General features: G+C 42.5%; 1 protein-coding gene and 1 long non-coding RNA gene across 4 annotated transcripts in view; both read left to right on the top strand.

Annotated features, from left to right (window-relative positions):
• LOC117219581 (uncharacterized) overlaps window positions 1-27,353 on the top strand; it is a 53,964-nt gene extending 26,611 nt beyond the window's left edge. For all 3 annotated transcript variants that reach the window (XM_076526411.1, XM_033468816.2, XM_076526410.1), the window contains exons 3-8: window positions 13,272-13,593; window positions 15,259-15,499; window positions 16,550-17,234; window positions 17,369-17,882; window positions 18,037-18,171; window positions 18,429-27,353. In XM_076526411.1, the coding sequence (XP_076382526.1) occupies window positions 13,272-13,593; window positions 15,259-15,499; window positions 16,550-17,234; window positions 17,369-17,882; window positions 18,037-18,171; window positions 18,429-18,575 (2,044 nt within the window). In that variant the 3' untranslated portion in view covers window positions 18,576-27,353. The remainder of the gene's footprint in view (window positions 1-13,271; window positions 13,594-15,258; window positions 15,500-16,549; window positions 17,235-17,368; window positions 17,883-18,036; window positions 18,172-18,428) is intronic.
• On the top strand, window positions 1,976-7,001 carry LOC117219583 (uncharacterized). Its single transcript, XR_004490061.2, has 2 exons — window positions 1,976-2,111; window positions 2,190-7,001. It is a non-coding gene; the product is annotated as an uncharacterized LOC117219583 (long non-coding RNA).
• Window positions 27,354-27,463: the final 110 nt, after the last annotated feature.

The raw sequence follows: 27,463 nt of genomic DNA, 5'->3' as shown, positions 1-27,463 counted from the left end.
GGACATTTCATTTCAAAGGTTCGAACATCGACAATTTGTCGAGGATGGGAAATTTACTGTACGAGGACTTTTTACCAATAATTTTTGTCCGTGTTAAATTCGCCGAGACCAGGGCACGTTTAAATCCGGCTCGGGCGAACTTTAAAAATAATTGAGTCCCGCGAAGGGTTAAGTGGTCGTCGATAAATAATGCTCGGAATTATATTATTTATGCGGTCAGCGATCGATATCGCTGTCGGATGGCAGAAGACCGCTTGCTCGTCCGCTAATCTAAATTGTTCCGGTGAATTACGCATAAACGAGGAGCTTCGGCGAATATATTTCGATTGTATTTTTATTGAAAAGCTCCGGTCTATGGTTAAAACTTTGCTGCACCGGCGCGAGGGGGGCGGCCGCCCTTCGGGAAACTTCCTTCTACTTATTTCGTCTCCGACAAACCGTTCCGTCGAAGGCGCGCACTCGAGCACAGGAAATAAAGAGTCCGCCTCCCGGGCAAATCCAATGCCACGATCGGCTGCAACAATGTTTTGTTATGAATTTATACGGCCGGGAACCACGCGGCTCGAATATGCCCGTCGATCGGGCCGGGAGAAAGTCCGATTGCGTCACGTTCCTCGAAGGAACCCGCGTCAGGAAGTCGGATGAGAAAATTAGTCTTCGTCGGTCCCCGGGAATTAATAACGGCTACATTAATGAGGAACAATGGAAAGTTCGAAAATAATTTATCTTCGCCTCTGTCCCTTCAATCTGCCGGCACCGCCGCGCCGGAAGTGTACTTCTATTTTCATCCACACTACGCGCAATCAATTGCAAAGGTGTCCCATAACTTGGGGACGAGGAGCAGCGATTTATAATGCAGGACTGTAGTTACTGGCGAGTTTCAGCTGCGGACACTGCGGAATACAGTGAATTACAAACTTCTTTCATAATGTTTCTCGGGAGGAAGACATTACCAGTGAATTCTTCTTCGGTTTACCGAATGCTATAACTGAGGTAATACCAGTTCTGCAGTGGAGGAACGAAAATACTTTGAGCCGTACGTTCGCCTCGATGCAATTACGTTTTCTCGTTTTTAGCGGCTATCCTTTTTAGAACAAACTCCGAACAGTGTAAATCTATTACTCGGATCCGTTCTCTTGCGAATTCTGTATCGCGCTTTTTGTTCGCTTTTTCCTCGATTTTGACTATTTAGAGTCGAGATCTATTTAATATATTTGATCTAAAAATGAAAAATATATTTATAAGATGAAGAAAAAAGTGTTGCAGGAAAATACGAAAGAGGAAGCAAGAAAGATGAATTCGAATATACTATAATTATACTTGCAATGAAAAAATCTTTCCTCCGCCAATTAAGATTAAATAAAATAAACGCTTACAGCAATTTTGCGTTTCGATAATAAACAGATAATTCTTATAGATCGGAATACTTCGATATTTCGAACGAGATTGTTCGTTTGAAGGCATCCCTTTAAACGTTGTTTAAACACATTCACGCGTTCATAATGTAATCAACAAATATACCATTGCATTCGGGAAAGTCTGCGGAATAATTCTATGCAAGAATCGTTCCTGTATCTTGCGTATCTAGGACAGGAAAAATTCTGAAAGTTGAGCATACTAGTCGCTGCTCCGAAAATCTCGAATTTCTCTAGCGATCGATCGCGTCCGGAGAAGCTCGACGACGAATGCCAGTCGGCAACCATAAGGACAGTATTTAGCAACTTGCAGCTACCCAGATTTCGACCTTTTTGCCAGGACGCCGACTGGTTACGGGGAGAGGCGAGAGGGGGTTAAACACGAAGGGTTCAACGAAACGTTTCTCCGCGGATATTCTCTCCGGATCCGAGCAGCTGTTTCCTATATCCCCGGCTCGTACTCGAGACACCATGTCTCTCCCATGTAGCAATCGCAGAAGCAAGGTCTGTCCCGGCACATAGCTGCCTGCCATGCTTGGCTTATATCCGAGGGCATAACACGCTTCGTGTCCAGAAAGGGAGAGCTAGAAGAAGAAAGAGAAAGAGGAAAAAGTAAGAGACGGAGAACGAACAAAGAGAGTATCGTCAATGTCTGTGAGAACGACACCAATTGCGAGCCGGTACGAGTACGCAGAGGTATGTATTCCGGACGTGGTACAAAGTAGATGGCCACGTAAGCGTCGCCACGGATCGTTAAACTGAAATCTGTTGCAGCAACCCTGTCCGACGTTGAGGGTTCAACGGACGGGTTTCGGTTTCTTCGAAGTTTCGGCAGAGAAAACGGGTTCCTCTGCTATTATTCGAGCCTATAGCGAGAGAGCTTGTGGCTACCGCTGACACCGACGTGTCCAATTATCGAACACTCCTTCTCGAAGACACCGCCAACTTTTCCTTTTTTCTGTTAAATGATTACCGAGGACAAGGGATCCATTCGTTTTAATCGTCAGAATTTTATTCATCTTTTAGCCCTTTGTGAACGAACGTTACCATATTAACGACATCAGGACCGAACATCTTGTTTTATTAATAACATCACGATGCAGTACTTAATTTAACCGTTGAGAGAGACTAAGGCTTCGCTGCATAATGTAGCTCTCTGGAAAAAGTATCCTTGAGATTTTGGAAAATCTTCGCCTGCTTTTCATCGAAAGCTGTGAAAATGATAATCCAAGGAAGGGACAAGATAAAAGTGTGACGAAAACGATCAGCTCCAAAGAACGTAGAAGAATTAATGCAACTACCGCAAAACTGAACGTGATCGAGAAAAATGACAACACTACATGTATTCAGATTTTTCGCCATCATTTTGCACGTTCAAGTAAAACGATTTCACGCCGAAATTCGGAGCAAAAACACAAATTCTCCGATAGAATTGTACCGTTACAAAATGACGTATGCACCGGCATACATGTCGTTGTTTAGGAACGTGAACGAACAGTAAGAAATATACATACTTCGTCGAACTGTACATACCTTGTTTTCGAGCACAACGTTCCAGAAAAGGATACTCCGCGATGTTCCCAGCACGTAGAAAATTAAGCGGTTACAGCGTTTCCTACAAGTCTTCAATTACGGACGTATCCGCGGACACATTAATATTAATCAACGCGTTCGCTGTCAGCGTCACACGCGTGACGTCCACGATTTCATAGTTCGCGCGAAGAAGAAAGTCGGATCGAGTTTTTGTATTGTGCTATTTCTCGAACACCTAGCTACCTAGGAAATGTACATATATTCTTCGCGGCGCTGTTCGTATTTGATGGAGGGTCTGCGTTTGATAAAATATTGAAATCGCGAGGACAGTTGGCAAGAGAAATAATGGTGCCGTGTTAGAATTCATCCGTGGATTAATGTCATGCTGGTCGTACCGTGGCATTTTTGAAACCGAAATCTTCATGTTTATTCAACAAAGTCGCGGGCATACGGTTCCACGCTTATCTCCTACACATTTTTAATTTGAACAGTTTTTATCTATCTTGCGCAGATTATTCTAAACTTTTTATCCGGCTTTTATTGCTCTTGCTCCGTTCGGCTCGATTCTGTTTCGTTGCGATAACTTTGCATTTCATCAGCTCGGATTGTACATATCGCGCGTATCGTTGATGCAGCTCCTCGCTTTAAAAATAACTAATTGTTGCTTGATGGTAACCTCTGCCACGACGGCACTGCAAGTATTGTGCACTTATTGCAAAATGTAGTAGTCGCAGTATGCAAGATTAATCCATTAACGCTACGTCGCGACTACAAAAAAGTTCCGTGATTTTAAAGCAGTTTAAATCTGTTCGGAGAATAATGTTATACACACGTGTGACGAACGTTGCGGCCAACACCGCGAATTTTTATGCAAAATGAAAATGTGCTACATTAATTGCAAGCAATATAAAATCGATTTTTCCCTTTAATAGCTGTGTGATAGGGTAAAAATAGTACGATAAACTGATAAAATCCGCACAGTCTAGTGACAAAGGAACGTTCTACGCATTTATGATAAAATTGAGTAGTTGCAATTTGAAACGATGGGAAGTTTAAAAGAATCGAAAAATGTCAACGTGTTATTTTTAATCTATTCAAATGATTAAAGACAGAATTAACCTGCAATTTATTTCCTATTTCTTGCTATCGGTGCTGAAAATTTGTATTTTCAACTAGTATTTTCAATTCAGTCTACTTGCAACAGACAGAATTTTTAGCATAAAAGCAATCTGATTAGTTCAAGATCCCGAAGAAGTTATTTCCTTTATGTCTGCTGTTTCCTAGATTTTCGCAGCACCAAAAAAATGTTTTTTGAACAAAAATTTAGAGGTATGAACACGGCGCTCTCAGAAGAAGGGATATCCGTCATCCGCCCACGAAAATACGCGACGGGCGTGTTTTCCACGGGAAAAAAAAATAAAACTTCGGAAACTTGTGCATGCGGTCCACAACACGCGCCGCCGGTGAATAATGCTGGCGGATCCGCCGGTAATATGATTTATAGCAGCGCAATAAAATATAGGTGATTCAGCCGGCAGGAAATTGGGACCCGCGGAGCTCGATCGGACAGGCATTTTTCAAATTTCCCGACATTCCCCGGCGCAGTTCGCTGCAGAACGATGTCGGGCCACTGAGATAGTGTTCTTCCGCGCCGTTCGAGAGATCGTTTTACCCGAAGTGACATAACTAGACTGCGCATTTTATGCAGAAGATGAAAAGAGTTTGAAAACACCAATTTGCTGATTCGAACCTTGGATAATTCAATTTTTCGACGCGATTCGCGCGGACTATTTTTATGACTATTTAGATGATGGACGATGATTCAAGCCGAGACCTATCCGCAACGAAATCAGTTTCGTGTTGTGCACTTGAAAATCTGATACGATTACGCAACGTTCCCGTTTCTTTTCTGCATTTCTCGACTATCACGCCATTGGAGTGTTATATTAGTAAACTGCGGTACTTTATGCAAAACACAGAAATAATTAACATGATAATTACCATGACAACAGTTTCAGTTTCTTCTAAAATCCGCAGTCTAATTATTAGCGAACCTCGTTGCACAACTATTTAGAAATATGCAGCCGGTATTCACGAGTTTTGACTAGAATAAATTGTTTCCTCATGTTAATGTGAATTCATTTCAATTGTTTTTTGTGTCTTCCAAAAAGTTCACCTAATGTCTCAATGTCTCAATCAAAAATTTGTTTTCCTCATATAACTATGCTAGATACGATCGAAAAATCTTTTCGACTTTGTTGTGCAACAAGTCAGGAACATAAAATGATTTTTTTATACGATTCTAATTAACGTCTCTTGCTATTAACAAACAACTCTGCGAATTATTTTATTTTCCACGTACACAGCTGCTTATTAGCGACATAAATTAATAAAAATTGAATAAGAAAATTTATTTATAATCTCCGTTTATGTTATAAAAGTGTATATTAGAAGAATTTATTATATAATATGTTTTATTATAAAAATTTAAATTATATGGATTTATAACGTAAGCAGAGATTACAAATAAATTTCTCTGTTGAGAATTTTTGTTACTCGAAGGCTTAATACCGGTAAAATTTTCATACCAGCGTTACATATACCGGTTCATGTTCCAATGGAAATGAAATGAGTATAATTATCGTATAAAGTACAGCTTTATTTAGAAAAAAAACTGAAGGAGGCTCGACGTTTCACGGACGATTTAACGAGAAACCTGTCGAAGGAAAGACAGATCGGCAGATTGATTTCGAACGGTGTCTAATTACCGATTCTCCAGACGCGGCACTTTCAATTAGCCCGAGGGGTTCAACGACATTAGGCGATGTCCATTTAGAAGACGCGAAAGCGTCAATCCCGAAGCGGCCCCGCGAATTTTCCGTGTTTGCGTTACCTGTGTCATCCACCGGTTGAAACTCATTACTCATTTCGGCTAGAATGTCTCTAATTGCACGCTCCTTAATTACTCATACAGCGCCGGCGCGCGGAGACCAGACTTAGGAAATGAGGACGTAATAAGACGTCGCGCGGCTATAAACAATATGTATAGGAACGCCGCGGCCGGCGAGAGAGAAGCTCATTGACAGTGCCCGCGGAAACGGTTCCGCGATTCTTCAAAAGCTGCGGAATTTTTTCGCACCTCGCCGCGGAGCGAACACTGTGCACGGAACAGTTCCGTTCATTCATCGCGTTTCGACGCGTCCGAACGGAGTTCTCCGTCATTCTGTCGCAATTCCCCGATAGCGAACGAAGAGACCGCGATCTTCTACGCTTCTGCCCGAAGAACAATGACAAACGAATGTTTAACCCCTTGCACTGTAACGAGTCAGACCCGCGATCAAGATTGCATACATAATCTATTAACGCGTCCGCTACCAGCGTCACTAGCTTATATGCTCTCTTATATTTATTCTATTTATCTTATTAAATACATCCCCCCTCTCTCTGTGTGTGTGTGTCCACTTTTAAACAATTTATTATAACTATATTCACAAAATTAGTTCGACGTTCTTTACGGGAAGCACAAAATCGTGGTCGTTACAAATATGTGACGCTGATAGCGAACGTTTCGAATATGAATGCTATTCATTCTAATCAAAATTTAGACATAGAAGTAATTGAACAAAGTCAACAAATTGTTTCTTTTTGTAAGGACAATTATTAAGGACAAGAAAGCGTTAATGAAAGAAATCGTAGCGTGAGGAATTAACATTAACCCTTTGCACTCGAATGGCGACTCTGAGGCGCCACTAAAAATTGGTGTACCATTTTTCAAAATCATTCTAAGAGCATCGGACTCGTTTCTACTTGAAAAGAAACTATTAAAATTGCATCGTACTTGTCAACAGGCTCAATTTCATGCGCATAAGTCGCAATAAATTATATAAAATAGAACTACTGTAGATCAGAAATCATGTTTTGGATTTCGAATTCGAATAGCTTCGACCGCAAAGGGTTAATATCACATAAAAATGGGGAAACTAGCTGGATATTGTTGATGTCGATTAGATTGTCAACCTTTATTCTAAATAAAAATTGTCTTTTTTATTTGCAGTACTTTTAGCAAATCGAAAGTAACGTATCTCGATACTCTTTAATTCTTAATACTCTTGATACTCTTATCAATACTCTTAATTCTTCCGATATTCGCACGTTATCGTTGAAATTTCGTGAAAAAAGCTGTTTTTTCACGAATGTCGATAAAAAGAACAGGTAATTTTTACATTTTTCAGTCACATAAGTCACCGAAATCCACAAAATGCTTTTTTTTTTATTGGAAATGGGTAGATAAATAAAAGTAAAACGCAGTGAATTAAACTTATCCCTTTTAGTTTATTAATTTGATGTACGAGGAAGGACCGTCTTTACTCTCCTGATTGCTCCAGGAGACTGAAGACTATTCACAAAGACGAAACCAAAAACGTCACCCAAAGACAAAGAGCACTCTGTTCTATATACATATGAAATCATTGTTTATCTAATGGTACTCTGGCGAGACTCTCGGCGTCGATTCGTTTTTGTAACTTATATGCTAGAAGGAAAAACTTCTGAGTATTCAAAAGAGAGAAAATAATCCAATATTTTTCATTTTCGTTATAGGCTCAGATAAAACGGTTTCGCCATTCCGAGAAATCGAGGTTCTTAAAAAACATTTGTAGACGTTGTCTAGGAAACCGGTCTCTCTAACATTTCCAAAAAAAAAGAAAAAAAAAACGTAACTCGTCTGGTTCCATTTCGAAAAAAAGGTTAATCGTTCGAAACGGTGTGTGATCGGTTGAGCGAGCCACCGCGTGTCCGATTAGTTATAGAGCGTCTCGAAGACAGCATCTATAAACGATTTCCTGTGGCTCGCTTGGCCGTATACTTATTGCCACGTGTCAAACGGCGAGAAAGGTCACGAGTGCGGATAGTTAACAAAGACGGTTACCACTGTCGACGATGGTTGCTTGAACTGTGGAACTAACGCGGCTTGATTGCACGTGTAACAGCGTAAGACACAATTAAGTGGAGCCCCCGGCGCGGTATAATACGCGAGTTTTTAACTTCTGTTTCGAAACTAGTTTATAAACGGGCGACTCGACAAAGGAGACGTCAGTGTCTGCTCCCCCACGTCACTCTTAATACGTTCTATCAGCTTCGAAATCCCGTCGCCAGCTCTCACGTTCGCGAAGTTCCCGGTCTGTCAGCCGCGTTTCCCGCGATGCCTCCGCGCGCGTTTGACACGGGACAGAGGGGAAAGATCAATTTCTCTTTTTCTCGGCGCGAAGTCGAAAAACGACGAGAGAAAGACCGAGGGAAAACCGAAAAGGCAGAGAGGTGGCTAGGCAGATCTCGCCGCGGCGAGATCCTCCGTCGAAATTAAAGTTCCCCCGAGCCGCGATTCTGCGGCGGCCAGAAATTTCTTCTCTCTCCTCTATGCGCGAACCGCGAAAGCAGAATAATAAACCAATGCTCTAAAAAGAGCCGCATATGGCACCAACCGGAATCGCCGGAAAAAGACTCCGGCGCAACCGTTCCATCGATCCAATCTCGTATATTGGCTCGAAGAACTCGCAAAAACCTGTAGAAGCATTATCTCGGTGGTTTGCGCGCACAATGAAATTTATTGGACCCGAATTCTGCACTGTTTCGTACTACTCCGTCGCGTTTCCGTCAGAAGTCCACGGACCGTTGACAATTAGACTGTTTTTACGAATTTAAAAATAGAACAGAAAAGAAATGAATAGAAAAACATTGAAAGAATTCGAAAATATTATTGCATTATTTTCGACTTATCAAAATGGTCGATCGAAATCGTTTAAATGTACAATTTAAACGATTAGGGGTAGCTTATCCCGTGATAAGCGTAACTGACAACAAAAACGTTATCCACTTGCCCAGATATGCCACAAATTATATATATATATATATATATATATATATATATATATATATATATCGAGTTTGATAATAATTTTTGAACTAATTTTAAGCTGTATTTCGCATTTCATCTTGTAAACCTCGAAGGGGTGGTTTCGCCCCCTAGTTACGAGAATGGGCTAATATAAAAAAAATAGGTATCTCTTATTTTTTGGTCCTCCATATATGTACCTTCTTTGTTACAACCCCTGGCAAACAGTTTCCGAGCAAACGTGGCAATACGAAATTATTTAAAAATATCGTTGCTTTTGAAACGTAAACTGCAATCGGATGACCATAAAACGTTTTATGCGGTTTACGTTTCAAAAGCAACAATATTTTTCGATCATTTCGTATTGTCACGGTTGGCACGAGAACTTTTTGCCAGGGTTTATACATAGTGCGCCAAAGGGCGATTGTTTGGCGACTGGTGTCGAACGTCGTGTGTGTATGTGTGTGTTTTTCACCGTTGAAATTATTTTTCATAATTGATCGGTAGGTTTACACGTTCCGATGAAGCAGAGAACTTTGAAAAATATTAAACGATCTTCTTTTTCGTAGCAATTTTGAAAAGATACGCGACAAAATTCGACTTGCACTCTCTGAAGAAGACCTCGAAGTCGGTGTCTCTCTTCTCGTACATTATTCCAACAAAATCGCGTTCGTCCCGGATGCTTTCGCGGCGAAGGTAGGATTGCTCTCTTCATCGGGAATCGTTTCCGGATGCCGTGCTTTCGCTGTCAGTGGTATCCCTTGTACCTCGAAGGTTCTTTCCGCCTCTGTTCCCTTTATTTCGGGGTTCCGTTGGAGGCCGCGGCCGCGTATCGATGTTTTACAAGCACACCGGCTCTCTCATCTCTCTCTCTCTCTCTCTCTCTCTCTTTCAACTTTCATCTAGGAGTCACCTCTCTCTCTCCTATTTGCTTCCGTTGGTCTCGGACTGTATCGGCGCGGCCGGAAAATATTAATGGATACACGGTATCGGAGGGCTGTCTGTCGCTCATTGTGCGCCGCACGCGAATCAATACCGGTGGACCCGTGTGTTGTTTGTGCACGAGGAGCGCTGCACGTGTCGAGCCAACCATTTGCCCAATAATCTTTCGACCGGCCGAGCCCTCCTCCGCAGAGACGGTTTTTCAACGTTGCGAAACCGCCGACCACGACCGCCAACGGAGAGAGAGAGAGAGAGAGAGAGAGAGAGAGAGAGCCGCGTTTTTGTTCCTGCGGTCGGTCGCAAGGTTCTTTCGGCCATTACCGGCGTGGAAAAATCGTCTCCGGGATCCTGGGAACCGTACTGTCCGCTCCTCTTGGTCCTGGATATTCTCAGGACCTGTTTTTAGACATTTTTTCCTCGACCGGTTATAGGGAAAGGAGCACTCCGCGATGTCCTCTTTTCGTAACCCGATCATTTTTCTGTCAGAGACTCTTGGACATCGGCGATTTTGCAAGAAATTGGCGATTCTATTTCTTCATTCGAACATTTCACCAGCATTAACACTTTGCACTCGTAGCCATTTCAACTCTAAAACAGGTTTCCCGACCTTCGGCATGTCGATCTTACTTGACTTATTGACCGTTGACTTATTGATCTATTGACTTCTTGATCGATTGACACTTGTACCAATATTCTTATTATACGACGTTATTATTGTCGCGTATTATACGTCATTGTCATTATTATTATCCCTGCGTTGTTAACGTTGTTAATACGAGGAGAACGAAGAAAGAAACTGCGCTTCATTTTCTATGCCTACACAGGTGTTTCTGTCGCGTGTGAATCGAATGACGTTAATTTTCCCCACACAATTACGTGGAAAGAAGTTTAAAAACTTCTAAGAAAAGTATTGCGTCCACAGGGATTTAAGATGTACATTTCGTTGCGCACGCGTGTCACGAATCATTCGGTTCACAGAACGTGGAGCGTAGCGTCCATAAAATGTAGCGTCTGATCCGGGAAATGTTTCATTTGACAACACACGGAGACTAATCCAGGAAACGTGGAGCTTAATCCGGGAAAGGTTCGATTCCCAAACGTGTGGAGTGTCTAATCCGGAAAACGTCGAGTCGAGTCCACAAAGTATCCAGTCCGATCCACGAAATGGCCTGGTCAAATCCAGTAAACGTAAACTCCGGCGCGACAGAGAGAAAATTACGCTCGTTGAACGTGCCCGATGCGAATATTGGATAATAAAGACGATATTTAACGGCGCCGAATGCGAACAGAAGCCGCCGCAATTACGGATGAACGAAACCCGACGCGTCGCTCACAAAGGAATCGTTCGAAGGATTAAAAGAAGCGTGAGTTCTAACTGCGAGAAAAATAATAGTGTGAGGTGGCGGGTCGCGGGGGCGCGGAATGAAATAGAATGGGAGGAACGAAACAAAGGTGTGCAAAAGCGAGGCTGGACAGGTAGCGAACGCGTTGTTATTAGACCCACCCCGACGCGGTGCACAATAAACGCGGAGAATTCGCAGGCCAACGGGTTGCGTAAGTTTTCTGCCGGCTAAATATGTGAAAATTTTACGAAGTTGTTCGGTGAGCCGCATTACGAGCAGCTTTCTTCCTTTCTATTCGTCGTTCGGTCGGTTTTCTTGCGGCCGCGACCACGAATTTCCGATCCGAGCACAATGACTTCGCCCGATGCTCTCTCGGTTCTATCCGCTGGCAGATTACGCGTGTTTCATCGTTGCCGATCCACGCCGGCATTATCGCAGCAATGCCTCCATTACGAAAGGTTTTCATTATCTTACCGCGATTCGATCTGAGTGGATCGATATCATTTCCCTCTTACGTTCCGTTAAACGCGCACGTTCCTGATCCCTTTATCTCGGCCGACGCATCGCGGTTTTCCTGAATATTTCACACGCCGCTCTTTCCCCGAACGTTGCTCGGGTATAGGCAACACGTGAGCGACAGCCACGGTTTTCAATAGCGATCGCGGCCGCGGACACGCGCTGCTCTTTCTCCCTCGGCTCGCACGAGCTCCGAGCTGTTCTGCAAATCGGCTCCCTTCCTAGCCAAATGAGCGAGCGTTCGTCAAGATTTCATTTGTCATTGCAGGACACTGCAACGTTTCGGTCTTTTATCTTGGATTCGATGGAATTGCCCCGGGGAAATGAGCGCGCATTTTCCTAGAGCATCGTCAACTCCGTGAACGTAACATTTTCATTTTGCTAGACATCGTGCAACAACGTTTATAAATACGTGAAGATATCCACCGTCTAATTATAACGCAACCTAACATTACCGCGTTGTTTTATCATTTTACGCGAGCGAATACCTGTTTTCGTTGCGGGAAAGGAGTGAATTCGTCGGAATTCGCTTTCGGCATAACTGCAGTTTTACGATTGGAACGGTCTTCGCTATTGAATTTACAGCAAAGTGACACAAGTGGGACCAAATATGGAACGCTTGCGTCAGGTGTTAATATCTTGATTTAATTTATCATATCTTGATTAGCAAGGGAACATACTGTTATAATAGTCTTTGAAAAAGGGTAGTGTTCTTAGACAAATATTCGACACATATTTTTTTTATCGGTCTTCGTTTACATTTTATGGGCGAAAACAGTTGCGATAGTTGGGGGTTGGAAGCACATTTGTTCGAATATCTCGAAAATCATTAGAGTTGGAAGAACGGTTCAAATTTCAAAGTTGTGCGTTTCTTAATTAGGAATTCAGTTGCTGAACCCGATTTTCAATATCTTGATCTGCTCGAGAGGTACATTAAACAATGACACATTTTCCCAAAGTTTCACCAAAATCGGCGCGTGTCGCCTCGATATGTTTTCTCTTGTAAGTTAGATAAAAGTTTTCCACGTCATTAGAACGCTTCTTGTTACCTCGACCATTGAAAATAACAATAGAAATTGCCCGGAGACGTCGAAACTCTTTTCTTAATTGTCGCGTCGACTGCGACACAAGTACCCATAAATTTTTACAAAATCAAAGCAGTTCATTCATCGTATAGAAGAAGCAAAGTTCAATTACAACGATTAACTTTGTAACAAAGCTTGATGTACTTAACGAATCTCAATCAAAACCGATCGCCAAGTTCGATCAAGAATCTGTGTCACCTCACATTCGTGACACTCGAAGTGTTGACGCTGAACCCACGCTCGAAAAGTGACCGACGCGCGTTGCTTTATAAGAATGACAAGACTGAATTTATTAAGAAGACCTTTCGCCGCTTTGATTACAGCGCGTGCTCGAATTGAGTAGTTCATTCAGTCGTTTCCTATGAGAGGGTCTTCGTAATTTCAATGCGCTTCGAATAAGAAACACGAAGCCGGTCGTTTTGAAATCAGTCGCCGCAGGTTTGGCGTCGCAGCGAAGAAAAAAAATCGTGTTTCGCGATATTACGACGGCTCGATCGCAACAAAGAACAAGATGTTAACGAATCGTTTTCCATTGTTTCTGTTACAGGGGCCTCCCCTGTGGTGTACAGCCTCCGGAACCGGTGCCAGATCCCGATGGCGACAAGCTGGCGACGATCGCGGCCCGTTTCAGCTACTTTCAGGAGCGAAGTAGCAGCTCGCTGGCCACTGCCAAAGTCGATCTCCGAAGGAACATTAACCCGCCAGCCAGGTACAAGAATGCACGACCGACGGTCAGGCTCAGGCCGCGGCAGGTGCTCTGCAGCAAGTGCAGATCGATCTGCAACGAGAACAGCGAGAACGTCGACGTCAGCCGGAAACGGAAGCACGACGAGCACCAGCCGGAGCACCAGCAGCCGCAGCAACAACAGGTGGAGTACGCTTTTGGTTTTTCTAACGGTGTTTTTACCGGCGCGACGTTCCATTCATTTCGCGCCACGAGGAACTCGTTTGCCGTTCATTAACGCTCGGACTGCCGTGCCCCGGGTCACGCCAAAACTGCGCACGGACTTTTCATTCTGCGATTATTGGAATTAGAAAGACCCTTTTGTGTTGCATAAACTGCTGACTTTTCTGCAGAGAGGACATTTTCTGAAAGTACTGGGTCTTACAGTTTTTTTTTAGTCCGCGATTGTTGGAATAGAGAGAGAGAGAGAGAGAGAGAGAGAGAGAGAGAGAGAGAGAGAGAGAGAGACGCCTTTGATGTTTAAACTGCGAACTTTCGCGGAGAGTAAAAATTTTCTGAAAGTATCACTGCCAGATTTTGTTTTTTATTTTATCTTTGTTAGAATTAGAAAGACGCCTTTGTGATGGATAAATTACGGATTTTCGTGCGCAGGAAAAATTTTCCGACGGTATACTAGCCTGAGAGATTTCAGTCTGTGATTATTGGAATTAAAACACACTTTTGCGATACATAAACCGCGGAATTTTATGGGGAATGAAAGCTTTCTGCGTTAATTGTAAACAACAGAAGCTGCATACACGTTTATTTCTTCCATTAACGATTTTAGCAACTTGCAAATAATTTGAAGATATATATTTTTTGATTCTTGTGATACTTTTACTATTTTATGTAAATACATGAGATTCTTATTCAGGAAATTTGTCAAATGCGTTTCTTATTAATTGAATCGAGAAAAGAACAAAGTCAACGATTGATTGAATTGATATAAACGAAGTATTTATTGCATTAAGATAAATGAAGAATATATTGAATTAAAAGAAAATAAGAATTTATTGAATTCAAATAAAGAAAGAATTTATTGAATTAAGATAGAGAAAGAATAAATTGAAATAAGGGAAGTCAAGAATTTATTGAACTACGATAAAGATAGAATTAATTGAATTAAGATGAAGATAGAATTAATTGAATTAATAGAAGTCAAGAATTTATTAAACGGAAATTTATATGTCTACTTCTCCATCGGGAGTTTTGTTATCTCGAATGGATTATTAATTCAAACGAATTGCTACAATATGTATTCAATATGTATTCGGTCATCAATTGCCTTTAGTGAACGAAGATTACCAAGTTGCCGTGCGAAACGGGAATTCAGTAAAGCGAATTCAGCTCTCCGGGTTACGTAGAAATCATACGAGACCTTCTCTGAAGGCAATGTAGCGCTTAACATTGTTGCCTTACGAAACACGATTATGTTACACCTAATTCATGTCCAACGTGGCAGCTTGCCCTATATTACACACCTTCCTGCGTCTATTATACAAGATTTGTTCTAATAATATTCAAATTGCCTCTTGGTAATATTTTGACACTAAAATAAACTGTTTACTAGCTCGGACCTGAATTATTCGCGGAATAAAATAAGACATGGCTTGTTAATTGTACAAATGTTTTTATTTACTTTCTTGCTACGATCGACTGGATATTTGGCAATTTTATTTCGTGAAAGGGTCTCGCGGGTAGATTGTAGGGTTTAAATCGAAGAGCAGACGCCCACGCTTCCCGTTCAGTGGGAAAGGGGCAGAGAGGGAGAGAGAAGAAAGTAAAATACTTGACGCTTCAATTCGATTAGGTGACCGGTCATGGATCGACGAGAAGAAGCGATCGTCGTTGCGGCCAGCAGCCGCAAAAAGCCTCGAGAATACTGTTCTCCGAATGTCAGTCTGAAAACATCACAGAGTCTTCCCATCAGCCAACAAAATCCTCGTCGTCGTCGGCTTTGAGCCCCGACTCGTCGAAGCTAGCACCGTCTCTCATACCCAAAATCTCGAGACTCCAGCCGAACGAGATCAATAACGCCACACAGGGAACCGGTTAGTTGATCCTTCCATGTAAACCCGCCATTTCTTTTATCTCTGCCACCGAACCAACACCGTATATGAGGGTAATCAATTATAATTAGGCGCTTGCTGCGGGTACCTCCAATGCTGCGAAACGCCAAGGTTCATCAATATACAGTTAAATAGCATCTGCAATTTTCTAAATTGGAAACTTCTTTATGTGGAAAACAATGAATCTTTTCTACTCAATTTTATCAGAAATGCAAAAGATCCACTCATATCGTCATCCTCCATTAAAATGTCGAAGTCTTTCAACGTCTTCATTATTTGAACATAATTGTTACCAGCCTTTCTGGACAACGGTCTTCGTAGTTTCAACAATTCATTAAATGCAACGTACCCCTTTGTAACGTATAAATAAGATCATTTTCATACAAGCCGAACACTCGGAACACGATGTGTTATAATTTTGAACAACAACGTGCATACAGAATAGATTTAAATACGAAATCGAACCTGTTAACATGTTCGCTGTCGTGTCCACTATCTTGTAATTTATACAAAGATAGCCAATTCTTAATTAATTCTACGCGCACCGCTATTCGCAGTCTCAGCTCATAATATGCATTCAAGAAATCTACAGATGTAAATATTTCCAGCTCCTCGGCACACGAGCTAAATAAAATTCGAATTTTAATCTGTCATTTGTGTAAGCTGAAGAAAGCATTTTTACTGAGACGATAATAGACAAGTTACTGGAAATATTTGCTGATGACGTTAAATGACATTTAACACCAACGCGTTACGGTGTCATTCGAAATACATTTTACGCACTTTATATACAGACATTCATTTTATTAACACACTTTACATGCCTTATTTACACACATTCATTTTATTGACACATTTTACATGTCTAGAGGTTAATGGTTCATTAAGAAGATACGTCGTGTTTAATAAAACATTTTAACAATGGAGATATGTACACGGGGAAACAAATGTTGTTAGCATACCTTAAGCCCCACTTACTCGTTTTCTGCACCAATGCTTAGAATCGAGTTCTTATGATCGTTTCGATTGCAGAAAAGGTGAAGATCGCCCCGTCCTATTGGAACAACCGACGGGAAGCAGGTGGATCTTCGGTGAATGCGTTGGAGCCGACGGAGGAGCGGATGGAGTCGACGGATTGTGACAGTAATCCGTCGATGGCGTATTGTGCCACGCCCAGAAGGCTCAGCAGTTCATCTGTAGAGAGCGCGAAGATCCCTGAAGAGGACGAGAAGAAGACGTTCGCGGCGGCAGACTCGACGATGAGGCCACGAGCGGGACGGGTACCGCGAAAGAAGCGGTCGGTTGGTTCGATGGAGGACCTCTGGGACGAAACCGTGTTCGAAGATCCGACCAGGACAGCCAGGACCACGCCGGTCATTAAAATCTCGTTTGGCGCGCAAGGGGAGGGCACCGTCCTCAAGATACCCTCGAAGATACAAGATCCGGAGTACGAGCAGGAAACGGACGAGGCGGAGGACGCGCAAAACGAGGCCGAGAGGGACCCGCTGGAGTTGCCCAGAACCTTCGAGAATGAGTACGATTACCGTGAAGACTGCGAGGAAGATGGCCAGGAGCAGGTTGATCCTCAGAAGCAGGGAGTCAAGGACGCCAGCGCGAAGGCAGCGAAGCGGGCGCTGAAGAAGGCCAAGAAGGAGGCCAGGAGAAAAATGCTGGGAGGTGTTTCACCTGCCAGGTCGCCATGCAATGGATCGCCAAGGTACGGGTTTCTCGAAAGGATAGTTTTAAGTCGTAGCTTTGTCTTTAGTCCTAAGACTCTTTGTAGTATCCAACATCTTCTAATTTATGCTACATCAGATCCAACGTTTTCTAATTCATCAATTTCATTTCCAGATACAATTCCACCTTCGACAGTCTATCGTATCACCGTCGCAAACATAAAGTGAAGCATAAAAAGAAACACAAGGAGGACAGGAAGCATAAGAGTCAACAGCAGGCGCCTCAGCAGCCATGTCTCGAGACGACGACTACGGAGAACCAACAGAATTGGAACGTATTGCCGGGTAGCGAGTCGTATACAGCCATAAAGGAGCAGTGCCTCAAGCAGAAGTTGTCCATATCCCTGAAGAGATTAAATACAAACGCGTACGCCAGATGCGACTACCCTGTCAGCAACGCGTCCTCCGGCTGCAAGAGTCCTGGTGCGAGCAGTGACGAGCTCAGCGAACAGGAACCCGAGGTGGATGCCGGAGAAACTGCACCTGACTTCCCCCCGCAGTCCCATCCTCTCATGATGCGACTCGCTGCAACTCCTGTTGAGCATTGCCTCACGGCCAACGGCAGAAGAATGGACGTCGGTGATGTCGTGTGGGGAAAAATCCATGGGTTCCCTTGGTGGCCTGGGAAGGTGCGTGTCAAGTCGTCGATGTATTCGTTACTGTCTTTGTTGCATCTAGACTGAATACTAACGTCACATAAATATCTACAGTATAATCAGGACTGTAACTTAAGAGTTATGTATCCAAGTTGTATGTTACAGTGGCATTGTGTTATTGTTGCAGGTTCTTAGTATCACGGTTTCTTGTAAAGAAGATGGCACTTCATCTGGACCCCAGGCCCACGTCGCTTGGTATGGTTCCTCGACGAGTTCTTTGATGTCGTGTGATCAGCTGAGTCCATTTTTAGAGACGTTCAAGGTGAGGAAAGTTCCTGACTCACGAGGTGTGAACAAAAGAGCCTTTTGAAGATTTAGAGCCGAGTAAGGGAGTCGAAAGCGTCCTTGAATCAAATTTGGCAAACAATGGAACCTGACAGCTTGCAAAGAAACAATTTCTCTTGCCAAATGTTTCACCGTTTACCATGATTCGCAGAACTTACACTGTAGATTTTTAATGTTTCGGGGTCGAATGCGAAGACACCGGCTGATTTTCATGATTGTTGGCTTGTGTTACAGACACGGTACAACAAGAAGAAAAGGGGGCCGTACAAGGAGGCGATACGGCAGGCACAAAACGAGGCCCGAAGTCAGATCACGCCTAACTCGACGAGCAGCGTGCTAAACGTGTGCGGCTCGCCGCGTGAGGTGAACGTCCTCTCCTAAGGGAAGGTGCGAACGGCCACCTGACACCATTCCTTTACTGCCGGACCCGTCGGCCAAAACAGAAAAGAAAGAAACAGAAATCTCTCCCGGCGGGTCGAGATCGTCGTGTAATATATAGAAAAAGATTTGTACATAATCTAGCGTTAATGAGACAAAAAATAGCTCTTTGGATCGATGTTCTTATCAGTCGCGTGATGCTGTTTCCGTGATCAGTCATTCGCGATGGCCCACGGGAACCCGCAGAAGCGATTTGACTCGCAAAACAAAACGGAGATAAAAACCCACAAAAAAATAAGGGAGAAAATGATGAAGATGAAGAGAAGGGACGATGAAGTTGACTGCCATCACTGGCGCGTTTTTTTATCCTCGGCTTTTGGAGCGAAACATTTAGCGTGTAAGGAAGTATTTAGATAGGCTATATCTAGGTGATAATAATGTGTCGGCTCTCGAGTATAATTTTTTTCGTATTAAAATGTGACTCGTTCGATGGCTGGGACACGGGACGCCGTCGCCGTTCGGTGGTTGTCGGCGTGCTCGTGCTACTTAAAAATTCTTTATATACATACATACACATATAAACATATATATTTGTATTACGACTTCATTGTGATCATTGTCGGAATATATTCTTCGAGCTGATCCAGTGCGGGCAGTGAATCTTCGATGCAACATGTCTGCCGGGCGTTGCCGGATCATGCGGTCGTTGATGAGTTACTCGATTGTATCGTATAGCATGATTGAACTGCGGGTCTCATTCGTTCACACTCTAAAATTACTAGAACAATTCAATAAGACATATATTTTCGTTGCAAGAACATGCAAATTCTGACAAAATGAAACAATTGACTGAAATTGAGTAAGATTCGGTCTCTTAAAAATGATACGATTATTGAACATTGTTCAGCGGTGTCCATTGTAATTTCATTTTGTGAACGCATAAGTTTCCGCAGTCTAATGACAACACGATTGAAAACAGACAATACCTTTAACGAGCGACGTTGCGGCGATTTTCATGGTTATTTGATGAGGATTGCAGAGTGTCTGCGGGCGTTTTAGTTACAGATCGAACACAGCTTTAAAAAAAAAAAACTTTAGACTTCTAAGCTGATTCTGGCAACTGGAATTAGATAGAAATCGGAAGGAGTTGGACATTGTATAGTTTATAGTTTATAGAAGAGTATAATTACTTCGAAATTTATTATTTCTTTTTTAAGCGAGTAGAAAGGTATTTAGTTATCGCAGACGAGACGTGCAGATTTCGCCGTTTGTGATCTGCGGTTGTTGTTTTATCAGTGAGGACTGTCCACAAAAAAGGTCACTAACTGTGGTACTAATTATTTTCGCAGTGCGACGGAGTCGGTGAGGAATGACAGATTATTTCGATGACATTATTTTCTACGAGGCAAATCGTTAATCAAGGACAACGGTATGTTGAAAGTTTAACGTAGCACGAAATGGCATTAAACCGAACAAGTGACATATGCAACAACTTAGGTAGCAACCTGTGAGCAAAAGTACTTTTATATTTTGTATATTTATGTGAAAGAACCACGCAGCTGTTGGTAGTTGATTATCGTTTTATTCTCGATTATAAAATAGTCTCTTCAGCGATAAGAATCATTCTGCAGACTTAAAAGTAACAAAGAGAACAACTCTTACAAAGAGAAACAACACACAGGCGTGTGTTGGACAAATTTCATGGTAGCTTCATTTCGCATTTTCTTCGTAGAACGATCTACAGATTGATCTACGAACGAATCACTCTGCATTCGTTACCATTCGAAAAACAAAACAAGGCACGTGATAATTAATTGCCAAACTCGAAACGCGTGACATGTGATATTTATGTTTTCCATTGAATACATAAAAATTATTCGGTCAAATAATGAAGAATTTTATAGATTGATATTGTGTTACCGGTGGCCTGTTCTCATTGCATATCAACTAGTAATTAGGCTGAGCTCATGCTCTTTTCGTACTACAAATTTAGATTATTATTTCATTTGTTTCAAATGATTCGCATCGTACTTGCGTTATAGCACCTTCCATCTGTTCTCCAATGGCAGCAGACTTTTCTCCCTGACTGATAACTTGAGTTCCAATATTTGAGAAATAAGACTTTCTTTTTTTGACCATTTTCTCTGCCCCAATCATTGCCATTTTATTTTACAAAAATGGAATTCAAGTATTCCCCGTGACAAATTCTAAAGTTTCAATTATTGTTCAAGTTGTCCCCTAGTACATCAACCGAAAAATTCTTTTACGAAGAACTGTTGTTGTTTAATTCGTATCAATAGTAATTCTCTCTCTCTCTCTCTCTCTCTCTCTCTCTCTCTCTCTTTCTCTCTCTATCTCTCTCTCTCTCTGCCTAGAATAATCAGAGAGTTACAGCTTGGGTATAGAATATATAACCGTACTATTTTCCTCGATGTCAAAACACTTGGAAAAACTATTAACAAATTCGACCCAATCACGATGATTCTCTAATTACGCTGGGCTGCGCATGTCGGTCAGATTCCATCCGATTTCTTCGATGTTTCAGCTCGTTCAAATCTTATTGTCATATGCTTCTAGTTTCGTACGAGTTTCGTTTACGCTTCGTCTCAACACTGCCAGGGAATGCAATAACTACTTCGTTTCGAGTTAACTAACGTTAGGTGATGATTTTCAGTTCTGAAAATAGCTAATAAAGCTTTACAATTTCCGATAAATTCCGACTTGATCTCGAAACACTATATATTTTGTAAAAAAACACGTTTCTCTCTCTTCCTCTCTCTCTCTCTCTCTCTCTCTCTCTCTCTTTCTCTCTCTCTCTCTCTCTCTCTCTCTCTCTCTCTCTCTCTCTCTCTCTTGTTTTCCGTTACTTTATTAACAAAAACGATCAATCGGAATTTATCGGGTACCAATCGCAGTACATGTCGACAGACAGCGGGCGTTTGCGCAAATTATGGTCTCGAAGACTGATTCACAGAAACAACATGATTTTCCTTAGAAACTTCATCAGGTCGAATTGTGAAATTTATTTACCGTGTTCACTCGAGTGCGCAAACGTCCGCTGTCCAGAAGGCAAACATCTTCGGAATCATCGCAATCATTCGATGAGTTTGGCAGCGCGTTCCCATTCGTCGATCGTTCGATCGGAGGCTCGTTGCTCTTCGTAGTTTAATTTCCGGTTAGGAGCCGTATTTCTCGTCACTCTCGATCAGATTGACTTCACGTCACGACGATTAGTACTTAAGTGTTTCTGACTTCAACGTCGAAGGTCTGTCACTGCCTTACGGACTTTCTGCCGCGTATGTTCGGCCGCGGTCAGTCGCGACCGGTCGCTGAAATTTAACAAAGTTACACTCTCACTTTCGTTTCGTATTGAGAAGAATCGTCATCGTTTGCGTAGCAAAAGACCCTGCTGGTAGGAATTCGACGATTCGTGCGGTACTTCCGGAAACTAGTCCTCGAATGTATACACGTTGTTCAGTGTACCAACGAGTAAACCACTTCCACAATATTATCGAAAACTTTCGTCAAAGGATAGAATTCAATTCTGTTAAACAGAGTTTATAAATGTAAGGGAGAAAATGCACGAGGCTTTCTTTGAAATAAAAACATCGAAGTCGCTCTTTGAAAACGTTTAGATCGCGATGTATCGGATTACTTTTTGGTGCACCCAAACTTCGAACATTGTTGTTAACAGAAGAACGAACATAAAAAGCGAACCTCGTTCACGTTCCGAAATTTTGATAGTGACCCGAGTCGTGTGGAACGTTGCTGTTTCGACTCGAAAAAAAGAACCGATATCGGCTAAATATCAATGATCGCGCTTGCGAGTCAACAATTATCCGTATTATTGAATCCCCCTGTGAAGAACAGCGAACAAAATTTAGCAATTAAATTGAATCAATTAGATCGATCGTCGACCGAAATTGCTTTGTCGCCGACCGATCGTGCGCACGAATCGACTTATTTAGTTTCGAACTAAGCTGTAGATACGAACTAATAAATTCATTTTTTTTTCATATTTTTTTTTATACTTTTATTGTCAACGAGCGTGTTGCCATGTTTTGCGCGGGTAGGGCTTAGGCGCTTTGCGCGGCCATGAATCGTTCGTGGCGCGATCGGGATCGAGGAGACAGTGTGCAACGGTTTATCAGCCGGCAAAGTAAATAAGTAATTAGCGCGTGACGAAGCGATTAAAAGTTCACCTTCCCACGCGTTGCATAACGCGCTGTCAGAGCTGAGCATCTTCGTGCCCGGAATTCGCTTCTTTTTAGGTCAGGCATCATCGACGAAACTGCGTTATCGATTATCGTCGCTTTAACCCCTGTCCGTAGTGCTCATTTTCTTGTCGCGGGAATTCAACTGCCATGTGTCGTACACGTTAGGGCAGCGGGGCGCTTTAGTTCGTCTCTCGAGGCGAGATTATGTCAGCGATCGAGGAAGCTTGACGGAAACCAATTTGTACCTTCGACTTTTAATCTTAAAAGTACTCCTGATATTTCTCTTGCTACCACTGCGTTCGGTTGCGCGAATGGGCGTGGCTTCGTTGCTCCCGGGGCCAGACAGGCCCCACGGGGCATTCTGTATCCGTGTCTGCGATGAAAGTATAAAACGACCGGTGTCCGCAACGAAAGTAGATTTTTCAGCTGTAGCGAAATGTACGAAAGATCCGGTGCAATAAACTCGGAATCGGTTATCGATCGGCGATTCCTTATCGTGGAGAATATACCGTGAGAATATTATTATTATGATTGAATTCATTGTGCTGCAAATCAACTGTTCGAACGACTCGGAACGTGAATTTTATTCTTCGCCGTTTCGTTTGGAAAGTGTGGAGAGCAGAAATCTGAAAGAAACGATTCGCCACGGTTTAATTGAACGTAAATTTTCGAGGTCTCCATTCGAACTTCCGGTTAACACTAGGAACAGAGAGCGAGAAAGAGAGTTCGATTTTTTTTCTCTTGTGCACAGAGTGGAATGTATGGAAGTTTTGCGTGTTGCTCGCGATAACGATTACGCGCGGAAAGAACGGTGGTAAAAAACGAAACGAAAACGTGGTCCGGAACAAAAATGGCGCGGCTTAGAGGAATGCTTGGTCGCTTTGTAGTCTCTGTTTTCCATTGCAATGTCGACTTTCGCGTGGATGGAGCCGCTGGCGTGCTTGGCGACTCGCGAATTACATTTTTTCAATTGTTCGACGATTCTCGTTCGCGCTGGGACGGAGCTTTTGGTCCCTGGACGATAACTGGCCCCTCGACAAAAATGTGTCGTCTAGTCTTACGTCTGGCATTTACAACGTTTGTACAAAATGAATGGAACTTGAATTCGTGTTTATTAAATAGAGAATCTCGAAAGGGAATCTCTTTCGTTTATGTTTTTTGTTAATTCGAGATTTTTTATTCGATAATATATAAATATATATCTAATTTAATAAAAGGGCAAACTTTTGCTTTCTTCCTTCAATTGCGAAAGACGCAAGGAAAGATATTTTTTTATATCGGCTAATTAAAAATGATCGAGTTATGGATTGTACGTAGTTGAACCGTGGGCCATTTGTTGTCCACAATATTAACAAAACAAAATGGAGAAAGCATGCGAGCGGACGAAAGATCAGTGAACGAGAGTAGAAAATACAGAAAGCGGTGTACTAAGATGTTTTTTAAGTAACTGTGATTTTTTCAAATGTTTTATATTATAGGTATGCAGAGTGTCGCATAATACGTTGGACCGACTTCGGCGATTAATAATATACAAATATGCTAGATGAGATTCGGAAGCTCGCGAATGATGTCAGTTGATTTATAAATTAGTCTAAAATGTATATAATTGTTCATTGAGTCATTACTTGGAAATATAGTGACCTAAATGAGGCCACGAGCGTACGGTCATATAGTGATTCACTTCTGTTTCCGGACACCGGAAACTCGATTCGCGGAAGCACGATGGGACGTAAAGATTTGTTTGATCGTTTTCGAAAATGGAAGAAGGTGCTGCGTATTATGGGACACCCTGTGTATATATATATACATATATAAATATATAAATATAATTAATTAATTTGTACGCATAATACGAACGACGATGTTTCAATGTCACTGTGTTTATACGGAAGTGGTAGAACATTCTTTGGACTAACATATCGCTAGAGAAAGAGAGTATGCGTGCGTCTGAAAGAGAGAAAGAGAGAGAGAGAGAGAGCGAGAGAGAGCGTTTGGCGACTAATTATTGCTATTATTGTCACCGATTCACGTATTAATTCGTAATTATTGTGTCGATTATTATTACGGCAGGTATGTGCGAGTGCGTTGCCTAATCTTCACACGGAGTTCGATTGTTGATTGCTTATTCGATAAGCCTTATTGTATGAGCCTCATGCCATCGCTGTAATCATTGTATTCAGCGACCTGTACATGGACGGACACACACGCGTACACACGTTAACACACACGCAGAACACACGAACTTTTTGTCGTCTCCCATCGAAAGGATCGTCGAGATACGAATCGTTCTTTTGTTTCTTTCCCCGTATTCTTGCAATCGACTTCTCATTGACTGTTCCTAAAACGCCATTGTACACGCTGAGACCTTCCGTTGAGCAGCCAGCATGATGAACTGTGAAAGGGATTGCGCTTTTCAATCATTCTCATCGGCTTTTGGAGACCTTTTCTAAATACAAATTGTCCTGTTAATACTACTCCACAAAAATTCTGGTTACTTAGATTCTACGTCGTAATCCTCATCCGTCCTTTCAGACTCTAAAATTTAGAGCACCGTAATATGTTTGTCGCGACGGTAATCGATTAAATAGTCTGCGTAATTTAAAAAGAATCTAGTAAAATTCTTAAAGAAAGAACGAAGCTTCAAAGCGACTACTGCTACTTACAATTATTGCAGGCAATGTTAAATTTTGCACAAAGATCCTAGTTTGGTGATTACTATAATTTCCTTTGGCGTATCGTATAAATTTCCTTTGGCTTTATAATAAATCCGTGCAGTACCGTTGCACTAGTAAATTCTTAGCCGACGAACTTCAACGATCTAGAATTCAGTTAGAATTGCATGGAATTATTGAAAGAGCAAGAAAATGAAACAGGACAACGATCCAACTTTCGATACAAATGCCGTTTCACTGTAATTTAATTTGTGAGCGTACATCCATTGAAAGTGTAGAGTTGCCACAAGATCGCGCGAAAGCTGCTTCTTCTTCAGAAAATTTGGCTAATCGACGCAAGTGACGGACGAGGCTCGATCTCTCTCCACGGTACACACTTTCCACGATTTCGGGAACTTCCTGGAGCGAAATCTCTGCCGCGCGAAATTGAATTAGAAAATTCCACGAATTTTGCAGTTCCCCGAATCTTGAATGTTAAACGATCTCCTCGTGGTAGTTCGTCGACACGAACTACCGGCGAATCGGGGGGGCGGCCCCCCCTTCACCGTTTTCCCGACAATCTGAAGGTTCTCGCTGCTCGACGAAGGTGCAGCCGTGTCCTGAAAAGAAGTGTTCATTTTTTGAGAATCCACTGTGTGGAGGAAATACAGAAACCGGACTGCGGATGTTTCTGCAGCCGTTTTTACAGATTCGCGTGCAGAGAGGCTGGTTCTGAAAGTGAACCACGTATGCTTCGCATTTCACCAGTTTTCGCGTTACATTCGACCGCAACCAGGATTCTTCTAGGACCGAGAGAAACCCACCGAAAGCCATGCGAGCGTTAGGCTAGACGGGAATTCGAGTTCCGTTCTGTTTCAGAGATTTCCGACACGCATAGACATCCGCAGTCGGCGCGTAATGTAACTTGTATCACCCACGCAGGGGCGAACGACGAATTGTCGGGATCGGAGGTCGCACGGACATGATCGACGCGTACAAACAACAAATACTGATAATAAACCATTTTTGACAAAGCCAGTCGCAAGCTTTTGCATCGACGCGTTTCCGAGCAACTTGATTTCATTACGTGGGAATATCTGTACTCCCGCGATTTATTTCAAACGAAAAGGTGCAATTGATTGGTTCGACGTTTCGCATAGGTATTCGTTGTACTTTCGTTAGGTTGCACGAATTTTTTCATTCTGGTTTGCTCGTGAATGCAGCTTTTATTTGCGCCAGACCCGGACGTTGTTGTTTGAGATCTTGCGGAGACGTTTCGAAACAGTTAAACAGCAAGATTCTGTAACGTGAAAATTGAGAGATCTCTTAAAAATTGATAACGATGCGATAATAACTGAAATTCGACGGGTTCTCTTTGTTGCTTAATCATTTCGGTACGCCGGAGACCGTCGAGGATTGCTGCAATCAATGCCCGAGGTTCTAACAATAACGGCGGCACAATGCATTTCCCCAATGAATTCTTTATAATGGTTACGCGCAGATGAAAGCAACGTTGTAGATTGTTAGGGCAACGGGAACGAAAGGTTGTCAGCTGCAAGTGCACATTTAAATGTGATCAGACGGAATGGCGAGGCAGCTACCGATTATCGTTGACGATCGTATCGCAACGGTTGGCAATTTCTTTTGAACTTATTACCAGAATTTCCCAGTGAAATATCTATTGTTCGAACGAAGCAGTCTTTCTAATTAGCAGTGTAGAGCCAGGCCGACAATCCATTCGATCGACGATCGATCCCTTGGAATAGAAACTCTAGATCCCGACAGTTCGCGTTCGTCCGTGCCCGGAGGATGAACTTCCGGTCGCTAAGCGGCCGCGGTCGGAGCCAGATGGATCGTGGTATCACGTACTCGACCTGTATTTTTTTAAATAAAAAAACCCGCAAAAAAGACAACCATACATGTACAAGTGGAAAACGATGGTTCACGGAATTCCGAGCGGCGCGTTGCTCTCGGAGCAATTCCCACGGATATTTCGCACGATTATTTCTGGAGATCCTATCAA

Source organism: Megalopta genalis, chromosome 15 (assembly GCF_051020955.1).
Source record: "Megalopta genalis isolate 19385.01 chromosome 15, iyMegGena1_principal, whole genome shotgun sequence".
NCBI classification, from domain to species: Eukaryota; Metazoa; Arthropoda; class Insecta; order Hymenoptera; family Halictidae; genus Megalopta; species Megalopta genalis.
Note: the sequence above shows the minus strand (reverse complement) of the source record. Positions and strands in the feature narration are given on the sequence as shown.